The sequence below is a fragment of the Rhopalosiphum padi genome, chromosome 4 (genome assembly GCF_020882245.1).
Source record: "Rhopalosiphum padi isolate XX-2018 chromosome 4, ASM2088224v1, whole genome shotgun sequence".
Taxonomy (NCBI): domain Eukaryota; kingdom Metazoa; phylum Arthropoda; class Insecta; order Hemiptera; family Aphididae; genus Rhopalosiphum; species Rhopalosiphum padi.
Genome location: NC_083600.1, coordinates 12813490 through 12827048, shown reverse-complemented (window position 1 = coordinate 12827048; position 13559 = coordinate 12813490). Strand labels below are relative to the sequence as shown.

The following is a 13559-nucleotide window of genomic DNA, read 5'->3' as shown; positions in this document are numbered from 1 at the left end:
TTTAAAGGCTTAAAAGGGTCTGCGGGAGCGCTTAATTTGAAAATGTTATTACGTTATACGTACATTCAATAAGGTAAAAGGTCGATATAAGTATTATTTATGTTTTATTAACATTTATTAATTTAATTTAATATAAAATAGTAAATTATAATATCATTGATAAATCGAGTGGAAAATATTTTAAGGATTATTAAAGTGTAACAGCATTGTAAGTTATAACCATTGTCTATCGTAATTTGACAAATCAAAAGAATACATGAGCATTTTTATCATATCAAAAAATAAGATACATTTATTTTATTTTATTTTATTTATAAATTATGATATGAATAAAACGACAGCTAATGCTACCTTTAAGCTTGCTGCTACTATTGTGGTAGAAAATCGAAATTTTATTTTTAAATTTATGTATCAGCTAATTTATTATTTTATAGTTATACTACATTATTCTTAAGTAATATTTTCAGTTTAGTTAAATTGTATGGTTAATATCTATAGATTTCCGTATTCATTATTTTAGTTTTTTAGTGTATTATTAGAAAAAAACAACATATTAAAATAACTGATAAAAGAATAAAATGAAAGGTTCAAGTTTAAGAAAATGAACGATAGGTACATTGTTTTTTTAACAATACACTTGTTATTAATAATAATAAATAACCTTAATTATATATTTATTTTACGACAAAGAATAAAAAAACCCAAAGATTTTACATGTATATGTTTCAAGTTTAGTGTTTATTAAGTTCTTGAAAATTGTTTATAACCAAATAGTCGTAAGTGGCATATTTTTTTCGGTGGGAGGAGTAGTAAATGGATAAGAGATCGGTATCAGAGCTTTACTTAGAACGTAGAAACTCTAAATATGTCTCTAAATGATATTGTTATATTTAGTCCTAATGTCATCGTACAATACGATATTAAAATTAAAATAACTATAAAGACACAATGACAATAATATTTAAATTTTTATATATTTAAATAATATTTATGTATAACTACTCAATTTATGCTAAATACTATCACTATATGTGTGATAAATTATAATCATTGAAGTGTTATCTATTGTGTTGTTATTTTTATTAATTTACTGTGCAGTAAATGTACAATTAGTTTTTTCAGTAAATAAAATTTTTCATAAAATGAAACTTTACTATCTCGTTAAACAGATTCATTCAGAAACAATTTTGTTACAAAATAGATGCAACATTAAAAATAAAGTTTTTATACACAACTAAATTAAATTGTAATGATATTGTTTTATTTTTTTTGTCCACGAATACTAATCAGTTTAAACGTGAATTATTATGGTGCACAATACGACGTTTAACCCATTTAGCGAAGTATCAAAGCAAAACAAGCAAAGAAAAATAATTGAATGAAAAATAAGAATAAAAAACAGCGAAAACATAAAAAGTTGAATAACAAAAAACGGTTTAAATATATACAGTATATGGTTTTTTCAAAAAATTATTATTAATATATAGTCATAACAAAATCGGTTTTGTTAAAAAAAAAAAAAAAAAAATATAATAACAATAATGATAATGTAATTGAATATTTTATTTATAGAAATCGACTCGATATCAATCGTTTACATAAGATTATGTACGAACTACCATTTTAATTTCAGTAGTGTTTCGTCCGTACGGGTGTCAATTATTGTCTTGAGAGCGTATAAGTCGCGCGGTTGTCAACGTAAAATAATTTAGGATAAGCGCTTATTATTATTGCAGCCCTTATTGTGATAACCTATAATATATGTATATATTTATTGTAAACGTCGGGCGAAATAAATTCACGCAAACGGATTTCGAGTACGTTTTAATGCGAATAACTTCAACGGCGGCGAACGTGTCGACGTCTAAAGTCGTTTAATTGGTGCTCGTGTGCGCGCACACACACACACGCACGCACATAAATATATTGTATACATCGCATTGCGATTTATTGCCTTTGCCCAATTCCTTTTAGTACGCGATTTTCTCCATCATCGGCATGCTCCGCGTACGTAAAATATATATATATATAACTGTATATAAACATTATATTATACACGCGCGCGTTGTTGTATATATATATATATAGCGGTGCGTTTACTCGTTAACTCTAGGGTTGACAACCCGTTTGCGGACAGCAATAAAAGTGAAATCAAACGTTGAAAAGGGCGCGCTGCATATTTTCGAGGACGCGTACAATACTATATAATACTGTTATATCGCGGGTGGAAAACGGGCACGATTAGCATACTTCCGGGTCGGGACGAGGGTCTGCGGAACAGCGCACCGTATGAATCGACGACGGTGAGTGGACATTTTTTATTCGTAATTTGTATGTATAATATAATAATATGTTGAATAGCATCACGTGTGATGTGGGGCAGGTATACGGATAATCGTCGGGCCGACCGTTGAAGACCCGGGATTTCCGGTGGTCTTATTGAAATGGCCGAATCGAATTCAGAATGAAATATTTTATTCGTATATAGGTAGTATTATTATTTTTCACATTTATCTCTTAAAAATGATATTTTGTTTAAAATGTCCCCTGCGCACCGCATTCGTTCACCACGGCAAGTCTAATCGAGTATATCGCGCGAGACTGCAGTGCGGACGAGAACGTTGGCCTTTGCGATTCTTTTACTCCCGAATTTGCGTTCTCGAGAGATAATAATAATAACTACGTTCAATTTATTTCGATTTTATTAACGTTAAGTGCGTACCGATTATTTATTAATTATATATGACACTATATTTAATGATGTATCAGATGATAACATTATTACACTTAATCGATAAATTAAGTCAGCGTTAAATATGTACTTGAAGGTAGTTATTTTTTAACATTTTAACAACCAATTTAATTTAAATTTAATGTAATTATAAACACGAAAAATTAAAGTTTAATTTTTTTGTGGATTTAATACACGTCATGTATATATTATATATTATGTGTGTATGTGTTTATAATAGATACTCGTTTATTGGGGAAATTAGACTGCGTACCAATATTTATGTAGCCGGATGTGGCATTATCTTCGAGGAAACATTGCAGACAAATTATAAAAATAAATCCATATAAACATAATAATATATAATTTTAAAAATCAATTTCCGTAAATCTCAAATGATGTGCGATTACTATTGAAGCTACAATGACAGAAAAGTGAGAAAAAAATAATGGTAGACTAATTGTAATATTCTGAGATATGACGATTTTTTTCATCTCGCTTAATGAGCAACGTCCGACGTAACGGTGTTTATTGATCTGAAGTCGTTTCATCGGAATATTAAAATATATAATACCCTGGAATATTGTAATATAGGAGTAAGTCTAGTAATTGTTGTTTGTAGTGGGAAAAAATATGCAAATAATTATAAAATAATAAAGATACTCGTTTCTTTACACAAACTACCGTTTTAAATATTTAAATTTTTCCAGTTTACGTAAGCACAGCAGTACATTTTAAGCTCAGACTATCATTTTCAGAAAAAATTGGATTTTAAAAACTACTATAATATTTTACAAACATTTTCGGTTCTTTTCATTGAATTTGTTTAATTTATTTTTGAAACAAGATTTCGTGTAGGTACCTTAAATCTTAATAAGTAATAATAACGAAAATATTCTAGCTATGGCTTTTATGTTAGAGCGATATTTATCTGATTGTGGTTTTAATTTGTTATTATTAAAACTACTTATCAGTTAGGTATCTATTTTTCAGTAAAATATTGTGAAATTAAAAAAAAAAACGATAACGTTTATAAGAATGGTTCAATAGCAGAAATTAAACATTGGCGTACCTAATGTACTTAAATTGCCTAAACATTACGCCTTTATCGTTTATGTTTTGCTGAATTTTTAAGTTATTTTTAATTTAAATAATAATTAGTTTTAGTACATACAATTTAGAAATAACTAATGTTACAAATAACATACTAAAACGTTAAATTGGGAGCAATTTTAATATTACTTCTATGTTAGTTCGCAAACATGTCGATTGTTGGTGGCCATATTATTTTCTACAAAAAATTTAGATACACGTTGAATTCAGTACTATGATTTCAGTTTGTGACTGACACATTGCAGTAAAAAATGTGTATTTGCCAAATAGCTAACTCAATAATATATATATAAATATATTGAAACCTCCCTTAACGGACACCTCTAAATAGCAAATACTTCCAATTACTGGACATTTATTCGAGAACGGAAACATATTCATTATTTATCAATAGGAAATCCTCTAACTACGGGATATTATAAATAATGAATACTTTTATGATTGAATTTCGACAAAATTATTATTTAAGGATATTTTATTACTATGTGCATTTTACATATTGTTATATTATTAAAGTAGTTATTTATCTTATCCGCCATATGAAATTTCCGTCTCATTCAGTAACTGATTATCTTTTAAATAATAATACATAATATAAGATACTCATAGATAAAAATTATACAAATATATACATATGCGTGTGATTTTTTTGATATATTTTTCATTTTTTCATTTATCTTCTCCCCTCTATTTACCTAGCGGAAAAAATTGTATTTATGCATGTTTTAGACTGGGATATTTTAATATCTATAAACTCATATTCAATTTAAAATGAATATATTATACTGATGTGTTATAATTATTCAATGTTTTATGCTATAGTGAAATTATATTTAAATACATCATTTACATAATTAAATTAAAATCAATATATTATATTTTTAAATTATGAAAAATATAAATATAATAACGTCTGGGTTTCATTATATTTCTAATTTTAGTTTAAAACATTGATGCTACAACAGTTATTTTAATTAAAACCATTAATTTTTTTACTAATTTCTGAAATCATGGTAAGTAAAGAAAATAATTAAAATGCATACATTTACAACCAAAATTATTTCTAAAAAAAAAGAAATACTATGTAACAATATTCTTTTAAAATATAAGTAAGACATTTGATTAACTCGTGTTTGCTTGAGAGCAATAAAAAATGGAAATTTGTATAAAAAAATAGATTGTATAAAATAGAGGAATACATTTTCTCATTGTATTAAAATGTCCATTATTCTTTCTGTATAGCAGTTAAAAATCCCATATACGCGTACGGCGACATAATAAGATACGTTCGGTATATTTTAAAACTTGTTTGGATGTATTTTTTAGTAGGTACTTTTCCGAGTTGAAAAAGTGATCCATAACCTAGACTCTAGAGACTTTAAATATCCAAAAATTATTTATTCTAGTACTTTGGAGATTTATTATTATTTTTGGAAAATTGTTAACTATTCATAAACGTTAGAAAGTATTTTTTTTTATTTTAATTTTTAAATTAGTAATTTAAAATAAGGAGACTTTAAATTGTAACACTATGGTATTTCTGTACATACTATGCATTTAATAATATATTTATAAATCAATATTTGTAGAGTTCAATATTGAGGAAATAAAACATGATCAAAAATATTTTGTAAAAGCTTCAGCTATAATAGGGAATAATAATTTTTAATTATAAACCACATTTATAAAAACTGTTAAACAAGATAATTTAAGACGGTTCAAATTGTTTTGGTGGTTGAAGGGTTTTTTTTTATAAAGTGTATTGATATAAATCAAAATGTTTTTATTGGAACTAAAGGTATTCTATCGGTGAGGAAAATATATTATAACTGCAAATATATTTCTGTAGAGACATACTTGTACAACACATTAAAGGGTAAAATGTAAATTGTTTTACTATTATAAGCTCAAATAGTTTGATACAAATAATTTTCACAGATATTTGTATTATAAATATACATTTTTGCAGTATCGCTGTTATTTTAACATAATGAAATGTAAACAAATTAAATCACCACCGAATACGATTTACTTTTAATTAGTCTTAGAAAATAAATACTGGTAGTTCTATAATGATAAAATTAATTTAGTTCAAATATATAATAGTGCTTATATGTACCATAAAATAATATACATATAATATTTACGTTTCTATACAAATTGATTTATTTAATTGTCTACAATCATTTCATTATATAACTTTTTTTTTAAAACATTGTTTTACAATGTCATCAAATTATATAAAAAAATATTCTCAAAAAAAGTTAAAACTTTTTGAAATAATAGATGTAGACACTTGAATTGATCACGTTATACATATCTAACACATTAAAGGTATTTATTATTTTATAATTAAATTAAATACAAATGACAAATAAATTATTCAAAGTTCAATAGATCAAAAAATGTTTAATTATAGAAATTAGTTTTGGCATTTTAAATTATTAATATTATGGATTTGTATAAATAATAGTATGTCTTATACATACATATACCTTATTTATTGTATAAATTATACATTTAAAATTATGTAAATCAAAAGTATGATAATAATAAATTGTTTATATGAAATAAACTATCAAAAAAAATAAATGTATATAACATCATTTTGTATACTTTATACTTGCAAATACATATATTATATATTGGACAATTTTTCAATGCATATGCATTATCAGCTTTTATAAAAATATCCATTGGTGACAAATTTAATTTCAGCTGTATGTAGATTTAAAATTATTTGCTTGGAAATATGCTGATTATTTATTCTAAATTCACTTAATATCACATGATTCGATCTAAATAATAGCACATTTAAATCGATGAAAAAAAAAATAATAATAAGTCCTTTAGCAATAGTTAAAGTTCACATAATATATGTAATTTTATAATATAATTTATTGTACATACGACTAATTGAAAGCATAACATCATAATTCGTGTATATATAATATAATATAATATCCCCTCCCAATTTTTCTCGATCATCAATGCTATGAATTAATTTTCTATTTTAATCACGTAATAAATCTAAACATTTATTTATATTCCAAAAAAACGTGCAATTATTTACCTCCAATCAATTGCCTATCCTGAATTTATATTATGTTAAACAAAATATACCAACATAATAATGGCATGCTACATGTGTGTGCTAAGAAACAGGAACTATAAAAATTCCATAAACATATCAATGAATAAAATGGAGCACTTTTAATGTATATACCTTTATCGTTGTATAATATAATAGTGTTATGTTCAACGCCCATACATAATAATTACCGTGACACTTATTCGTTTAAAAATATAAATAATGGCAGTAATAATATTATTAAAATATTATGTTATTCAAAATAAAATAAATCTATTCAGTTTCGTGTTATTCACAATAATACATCGGTACATCATATTTCACAAGTTGTACTATAATTTATTTTTAATAAAATGTAAGCTATAAATTAAACGCTCATTTTATTTTCTTCTTTCACTGTTTAACATAATGTTGTTGTTGTTGGAGTTAAATAACATTATCTTTACAATGCGTATTCATTATTATAATTATCATAACCTATGTACAAATAATGCAATATTATGTTTTCTTACACTTTATTTACGATCAATATCTCAACAATTATGTATCTTAAATAATAAATAAACAAAACTTGTTTATTTTTATTGAATCATACATTTAAACTGGAAATGTATTAGCTGTTCGTGTTTATTTATTATAAATGAAAAGAGAACGCTTAAAACATACTCCCCGGAGTGCCATTAATATTGAATTTGGGAGTATCGTACAATATTTAAGTGAAGGGAAAAAGTAATTTGATAACAATTTATAAAAACGTATTTCGGTTTCTGATTAGTTACAACTATATAACATGATATTATTATACCAAGAAAACTAATTAAAAATGGATTTTTGAAAATTTGTTACGGCAATATCGAGTTCTGTGAATTTTTATTTAGACGGAGAAAATTGATATACAGAAACAAAATAGTTGGTTTTTCATGATAAATTTATCTCATTAACGAATAAGGGTTCGTATTTCGGCCATCCAATAACTCTAAGCTAACACACACACCGTACAGTGTACCGATCTTTGCCTTGCACGCGAGCAGTTGTTGTTTTCAAACTAGTTCAATAATTGTATAGTTTTAGGTAGAACGACAGCGTTGAACCTCTACGAGGTCGCTTTGCCGGAATAGCTACACGTAGCTTTTATTATATCTATTTTTTTTTCATTCTGTCACCCGAGAAGGAAGAAAATCCTTGTCGCTGAGAAAATAAAACCAGGTTAAAGTTCACGATGACCGACACGTGCCGAATTCGACCCAAAGGTCCTTCGTTTAAGTCTGAAATATATAAACCTTCGACGTTATCCGTAAGGGATTGTATTATTATGATACTGCTTAGTATTTGTATACCTAAATCTTCTTCTATAATATGCATTTAGTATTCAGTGTCTTACGTTTTGTTATCGTACGTATACTATTAGAACGATTATAATATTTACAAATAAGCATATATTCTAAAGTTTGTTTACAGTGATGGGATCTGTGTACATATTTTTAATTTTTATTTATTTATAAACATACTATTTGTACTCAAAACTTAACGGGTAAATATGATGGAATCATGAATGTATTATAGTAATAATTACATAATGACATGATGAGGGAGGTTATCCAATTATCCATTGGTAGAGCCCTCTAGATCCAATTAGTTATTTAATTAATTTAAGCTATTAGTTTAAAAGATCTCGATCATATTGCCTTTTGAGATGACACGGAGAGTAGTTGAGAAGTTATAAACATGAAGTTTTCCTTTGTAGTTTTGTGTGAAATTTAGTGCAGTGTGAATAGTTTATATAACAATTTTTTTGGGCTTATTTTCATTTACAATCTGATTGTCCGGGTAATATTATTATCGAAATGTTTTTGAAGGGAAGATGAAGCTATCATGTGGTGTATGTCAAAAGCCATAATAATTGTATAATCAACATAAATAGCTATGTATAGTTGTATTTGCTGTTTTGAGAATGCCTGATGTGTGATGTGTATATTCTGTATACACTGAATAAATCAGGGAAAAGATCGATCTCTCGAGGGACTCCTGTAGCTGGTGAGAAATAAGGGGAAATCGATGAGTCGTTTTGTCTGACTACAAATATGTATACATATTATTTAAACGCGCAATAAATATACATGTGATAAGAACAAACATATAATAGTAAATATGCTTAACTACGTCGATTGAAGAGTTCATCTGACTCCTGAGCACAAGAAGCAATTTAAATTATATAATATGTACTATTATATTATATTCCATGGTATTAACTGAGTTAAAGTTGAATATCATATTTATTCAGTTTACTGAATCGCTAGTTGATTTTTTTAATAGCGAATATACGATCTGACTGCATATTATAAGAATAACAATTATGGTAAGTATCCTCAAGGCTTAATGGTCCATGTAAAATAGTATGATTTATTTAGTTTAACTCTTAAGAAATAATACACGCTATTGTACACATATAATTTTATATATATTTTTTTTAAATTTAAATTTTGCAAGTTTGAAATAGTACACCTGTATTATGTACATAAATCTCCTTTAAAATAATTGCAGTCTATCCGCACGTCATATTACATTATAGTATCACACGTTTTACAACCAATATAGCCCACATGTTATAGGAATATCATAGTTGTAAATTGTTTTCCTCTACGAGTATAATAGCTAGTGAAATAAGTTTATTTAAGTAATGGTGGTAAACTGGTAAACGTTGGCGTAAAAAATAGTAGGGGGCTCATGGTTACACCTCACTTCACGTAATATCAGGCACTTTATTGTGTTATTTATTTTATTTATTTTGTTTACTTTTTATACTTTAGGTAAATATGTTTTTTTACAAGACTAATTTTTGATAAAAATATTGTCCGTAATAAATTTCTTCGAACTTTATTGAATATTTGAACTATATTAATATATTGTTAATTTACTCTCTATACCGTAATTGTTAAAAGGAATAAATTGATTGTAATTTAGTAGGAATTGTATATAGTAATATATTACATAATATTGTATCAGTGGGTATAGAAATTACACGTTACATCATGAATACAGAAATACATTGTAAACTAATCAATCTTATACGACTTTAATTTTTATGATTTTCAATCAAGGCAATCCAATGTAACATATAACTGTATTTTCAATATCTATGTAGGTTTATACTTACTATTAATGTTTAGTTTGTATATACTAAAATTGCTCGTGATGTGTATTGTTGATAAAATATTAAAGTATATTATGATCGTTAAAATATCATCATAAATTTATTCTTGAAGAAAACATTATTTGACTAACAAATATTTAATTAGGTTCTATACCAAGCTCCATCTCACTTAGTGGCTTGAACCACATCAAGTAAATATTTTACAACATGCTAAGAACTTTTGGAGCTCAAAAAACTATATTAGAATGTTTGATATAAAATGTACATTTAAAAAAAAGCCTATACACTTACATATTTTTTAAAATAACCTATAAAAATATATTTCAATATATTTTAAGGAACGTCTAATATAATATAATAAATTGTTAATAATATAAAAGTGTATATATAACATAAATAGGTAGTTAACACATTTAAGTACGTGTTAGGTATATACAGGTGTTTAATTAACACGATTAATACTATGACTATAAAAACTTAATTTATTTAACTGAGTCAGTAAATAAAATATGTAAGCAAACGTTGTAAATAAACCTTTTTTTATCCACTATAATATTATAATGACCTACATTATATAGCTATAATATTACTGTGCAAATATTAAATAAATCGTATGTTATTTATGAATGCAAAAGAAAGTTTATAAACATAAAAATGTCATGACGATTTAGAGTTAGAAATTATAAAGCACTGCAATGAATATATTAAAATATAACTAGAATTTTATTGTACTGTGCGGTAAATGAAACATGATATTTTAAGCTCCTGCAGATTACATACAAAATATATCCATATTTATTAAAATATAATTTATTCAACAATAAAAACAAAATCACAAGGTATTATTATAATATTCACCAAATCATTATTCTACCAGAATATTTAGTTGAATTCAGAATTATAACTGCATATTACAATAAAATTCGAGATAGGTAAACTTGTATCGAACAATTAGCGAATTAATTAATTAATTTATTTATAAATATAAACGTTAACATTTTCAAAATGGTAATAAAAATATATTATATTCATAAATAAATAATAATCTTGAAAATACGTCGTACTCGCATCCATCTTACTAACGCACAATAAAGCAAATTTTAAATTCATAATTATCCATTTTATTCTATTATTTTAGTCTCTAACCAGAGTCCTTTTTCGTATGTAATTATTTACCATTGAATTGAAATTTAACATATCAATTGCATTACAGTGATCTACTTAATGACAGGATATACTTGATATTTACTGGCTACTATACAGGAGAGCGATTACCTACTTACCTACTTTTATAAAATAATCATCTTGTATAGATAATATATATTGTTTTTTCATTATTATTATTATTATTTTGATAAATTGTACTTATTTGACGTCTATATGCAAAGAAGTTTTTTTTATTATATAATAATATTAAAGAATTTTAGTCATATGATATTATTTTATGGGAAGTATAAAGAAATATTCCGTATAATAATATTTAATATTAGCTATATTTAAATTCCTTACACAAATACTTTTTTTTTTATCAAATAATGCTAAATTCTGTCAACTCGTCAATACTTATAATATTGACATTAAGACTTCAATTAGGGTTTTTGCTTTCTACATTTTTCCATCGGTTTTTTTTTTATCATTATTTTCTTCATTTCAATTATCTCATATAATATTCAATGTTACAACATAATGATGAAAAATATGTTATATGCGGGTACTGGATATTGTATTGGAACATTTATTTTCTCGCCAATAATTTTTACCATAATTTATTATTTCCACATTTCACTATCTTACAATATAACTCACCTATTACATTTTAAAAAACTGTTGTCTATTTATATCTATGTTTATTGTACAATATTTAAATATGATGTAGGCAAGACTATATTTATATGATAAATAGCCATATTTTATGTACCTATTTTTGTCTTACTATTGAATTACTAAATTTAAAAAAATGTTTCCATATATTTTTAGGCCAAGTGGACCTATGGACACAAGAATCACAAGGGTGCCGATGCAATCACGATTTACTTAGACAGGACTGCGCCTGTTGTGTACCACACGGCGGATGCCAATGCGGAGCACTAGCGCTGAACCGTTGTGCGCAATGCGGTTTGGAGCAGCATTGCACTAATAGTACGTATATATGTGTATATAATGTACTGTATTATAATGTAATTACCTATATTTAATATTCATCTAAATGTTGTGTTAACAGACTGGTATAAATTTTATATTATGTAATCGTTTTCAAATTTATAACGCTAATGCGACTCCTCAATAAATAATATATATACGATGTGTCAGATGAGCCATATTATTATTATATCTACACAATAGATACCGTACAATGTTATAGTTTTGATTAGGTTGGCAAACAAACAAATAAAAAACAGCGTTATATCAAATTTCTATTGAAATCGATACTTTAACAATAACTCAAATTTAAATATAAGTCAATAATAAAATACAAAATATTATAACATTCATCATATAATATCACGATGATGGGTAACCCACACGTCATTTATCGACTAGCTCTGTTTAAACTAATATTATACATTCATGCAGAACACAACAGATGAATACATTTTTTTGTACCATCATTATTAATGTCACTTGTCGATACGCGACTTCGGGAATTTTTTTACGATAGAAATCGTTTCGTGGCACGGAAGTAATAGATGCAATGACGTCCAACGTCCACCAATCGTTTCTACGGGTCTTGCGAACGAGTATGTGTATAATATACAGAGTGATTATTTTTACACTGTACCAATGTACAGTAATTTTCTCAATTAAATGCATGTATTAATTAACCTAACAATTTTTTTTTATATAATTTTAAGATATTAAAATTTTTTTTTTCTAAATATTATATTATAAATTATAATTAATGTATAAGTTATGTTAACTTTAAGTTAAATTAAATTAAATTTTTAATGATACAAACTTACTGAGAAAATAACTGTTTATTGATTAAAGAATCACCTTATATAACCAGTGATTACGGTGACTATGGCACGAGTGAACCGTAACCGCCAGCATTTAGTGAGCCCTAGATACAGCAATAACAGCCAGCTTTTATAATCAGTACCGTCACGTATAGATCCTACTATCCTAGTGATGCTTTCGAATAACTAACCAGTTAAATTATCCAACCAGGGGTGGTTTGTTAACCAGAGCTTATTGAACCGATTAGTGCGATGTGAGTATTTACACAAAACCAATCAGATTAAAACTACATATATACAGAATGATTCATCAAACACTTTTACTCCTATTTTTTTCATAATATGATAATAAATGAATTCAAATTTTGAATTCAAAAATGTTAAGTATACTTGAAGATTATATTTTTTTGAATTTAAATGTTTTATAACATTTAAGAAGTTCTGTGACAATATAAACTTTTTTTTGTTTCAAATTAGACCTTTTTATTGGACATTATTCAGCAGATGATTTTTTTT

General features: G+C 25.9%; 1 protein-coding gene across 2 annotated transcripts in view; it reads left to right on the top strand.

The window, feature by feature from the left end:
• Positions 1-13559, top strand: part of LOC132929930 (uncharacterized) — a 175395-nt gene that overhangs the window by 107073 nt on the left and 54763 nt on the right. For both annotated transcript variants that reach the window (XM_060995574.1, XM_060995573.1), the window contains one exon: positions 12064-12225. In XM_060995574.1, coding sequence (XP_060851557.1) covers positions 12064-12225 — 162 coding nt within the window. The remainder of the gene's footprint in view (positions 1-12063; positions 12226-13559) is intronic.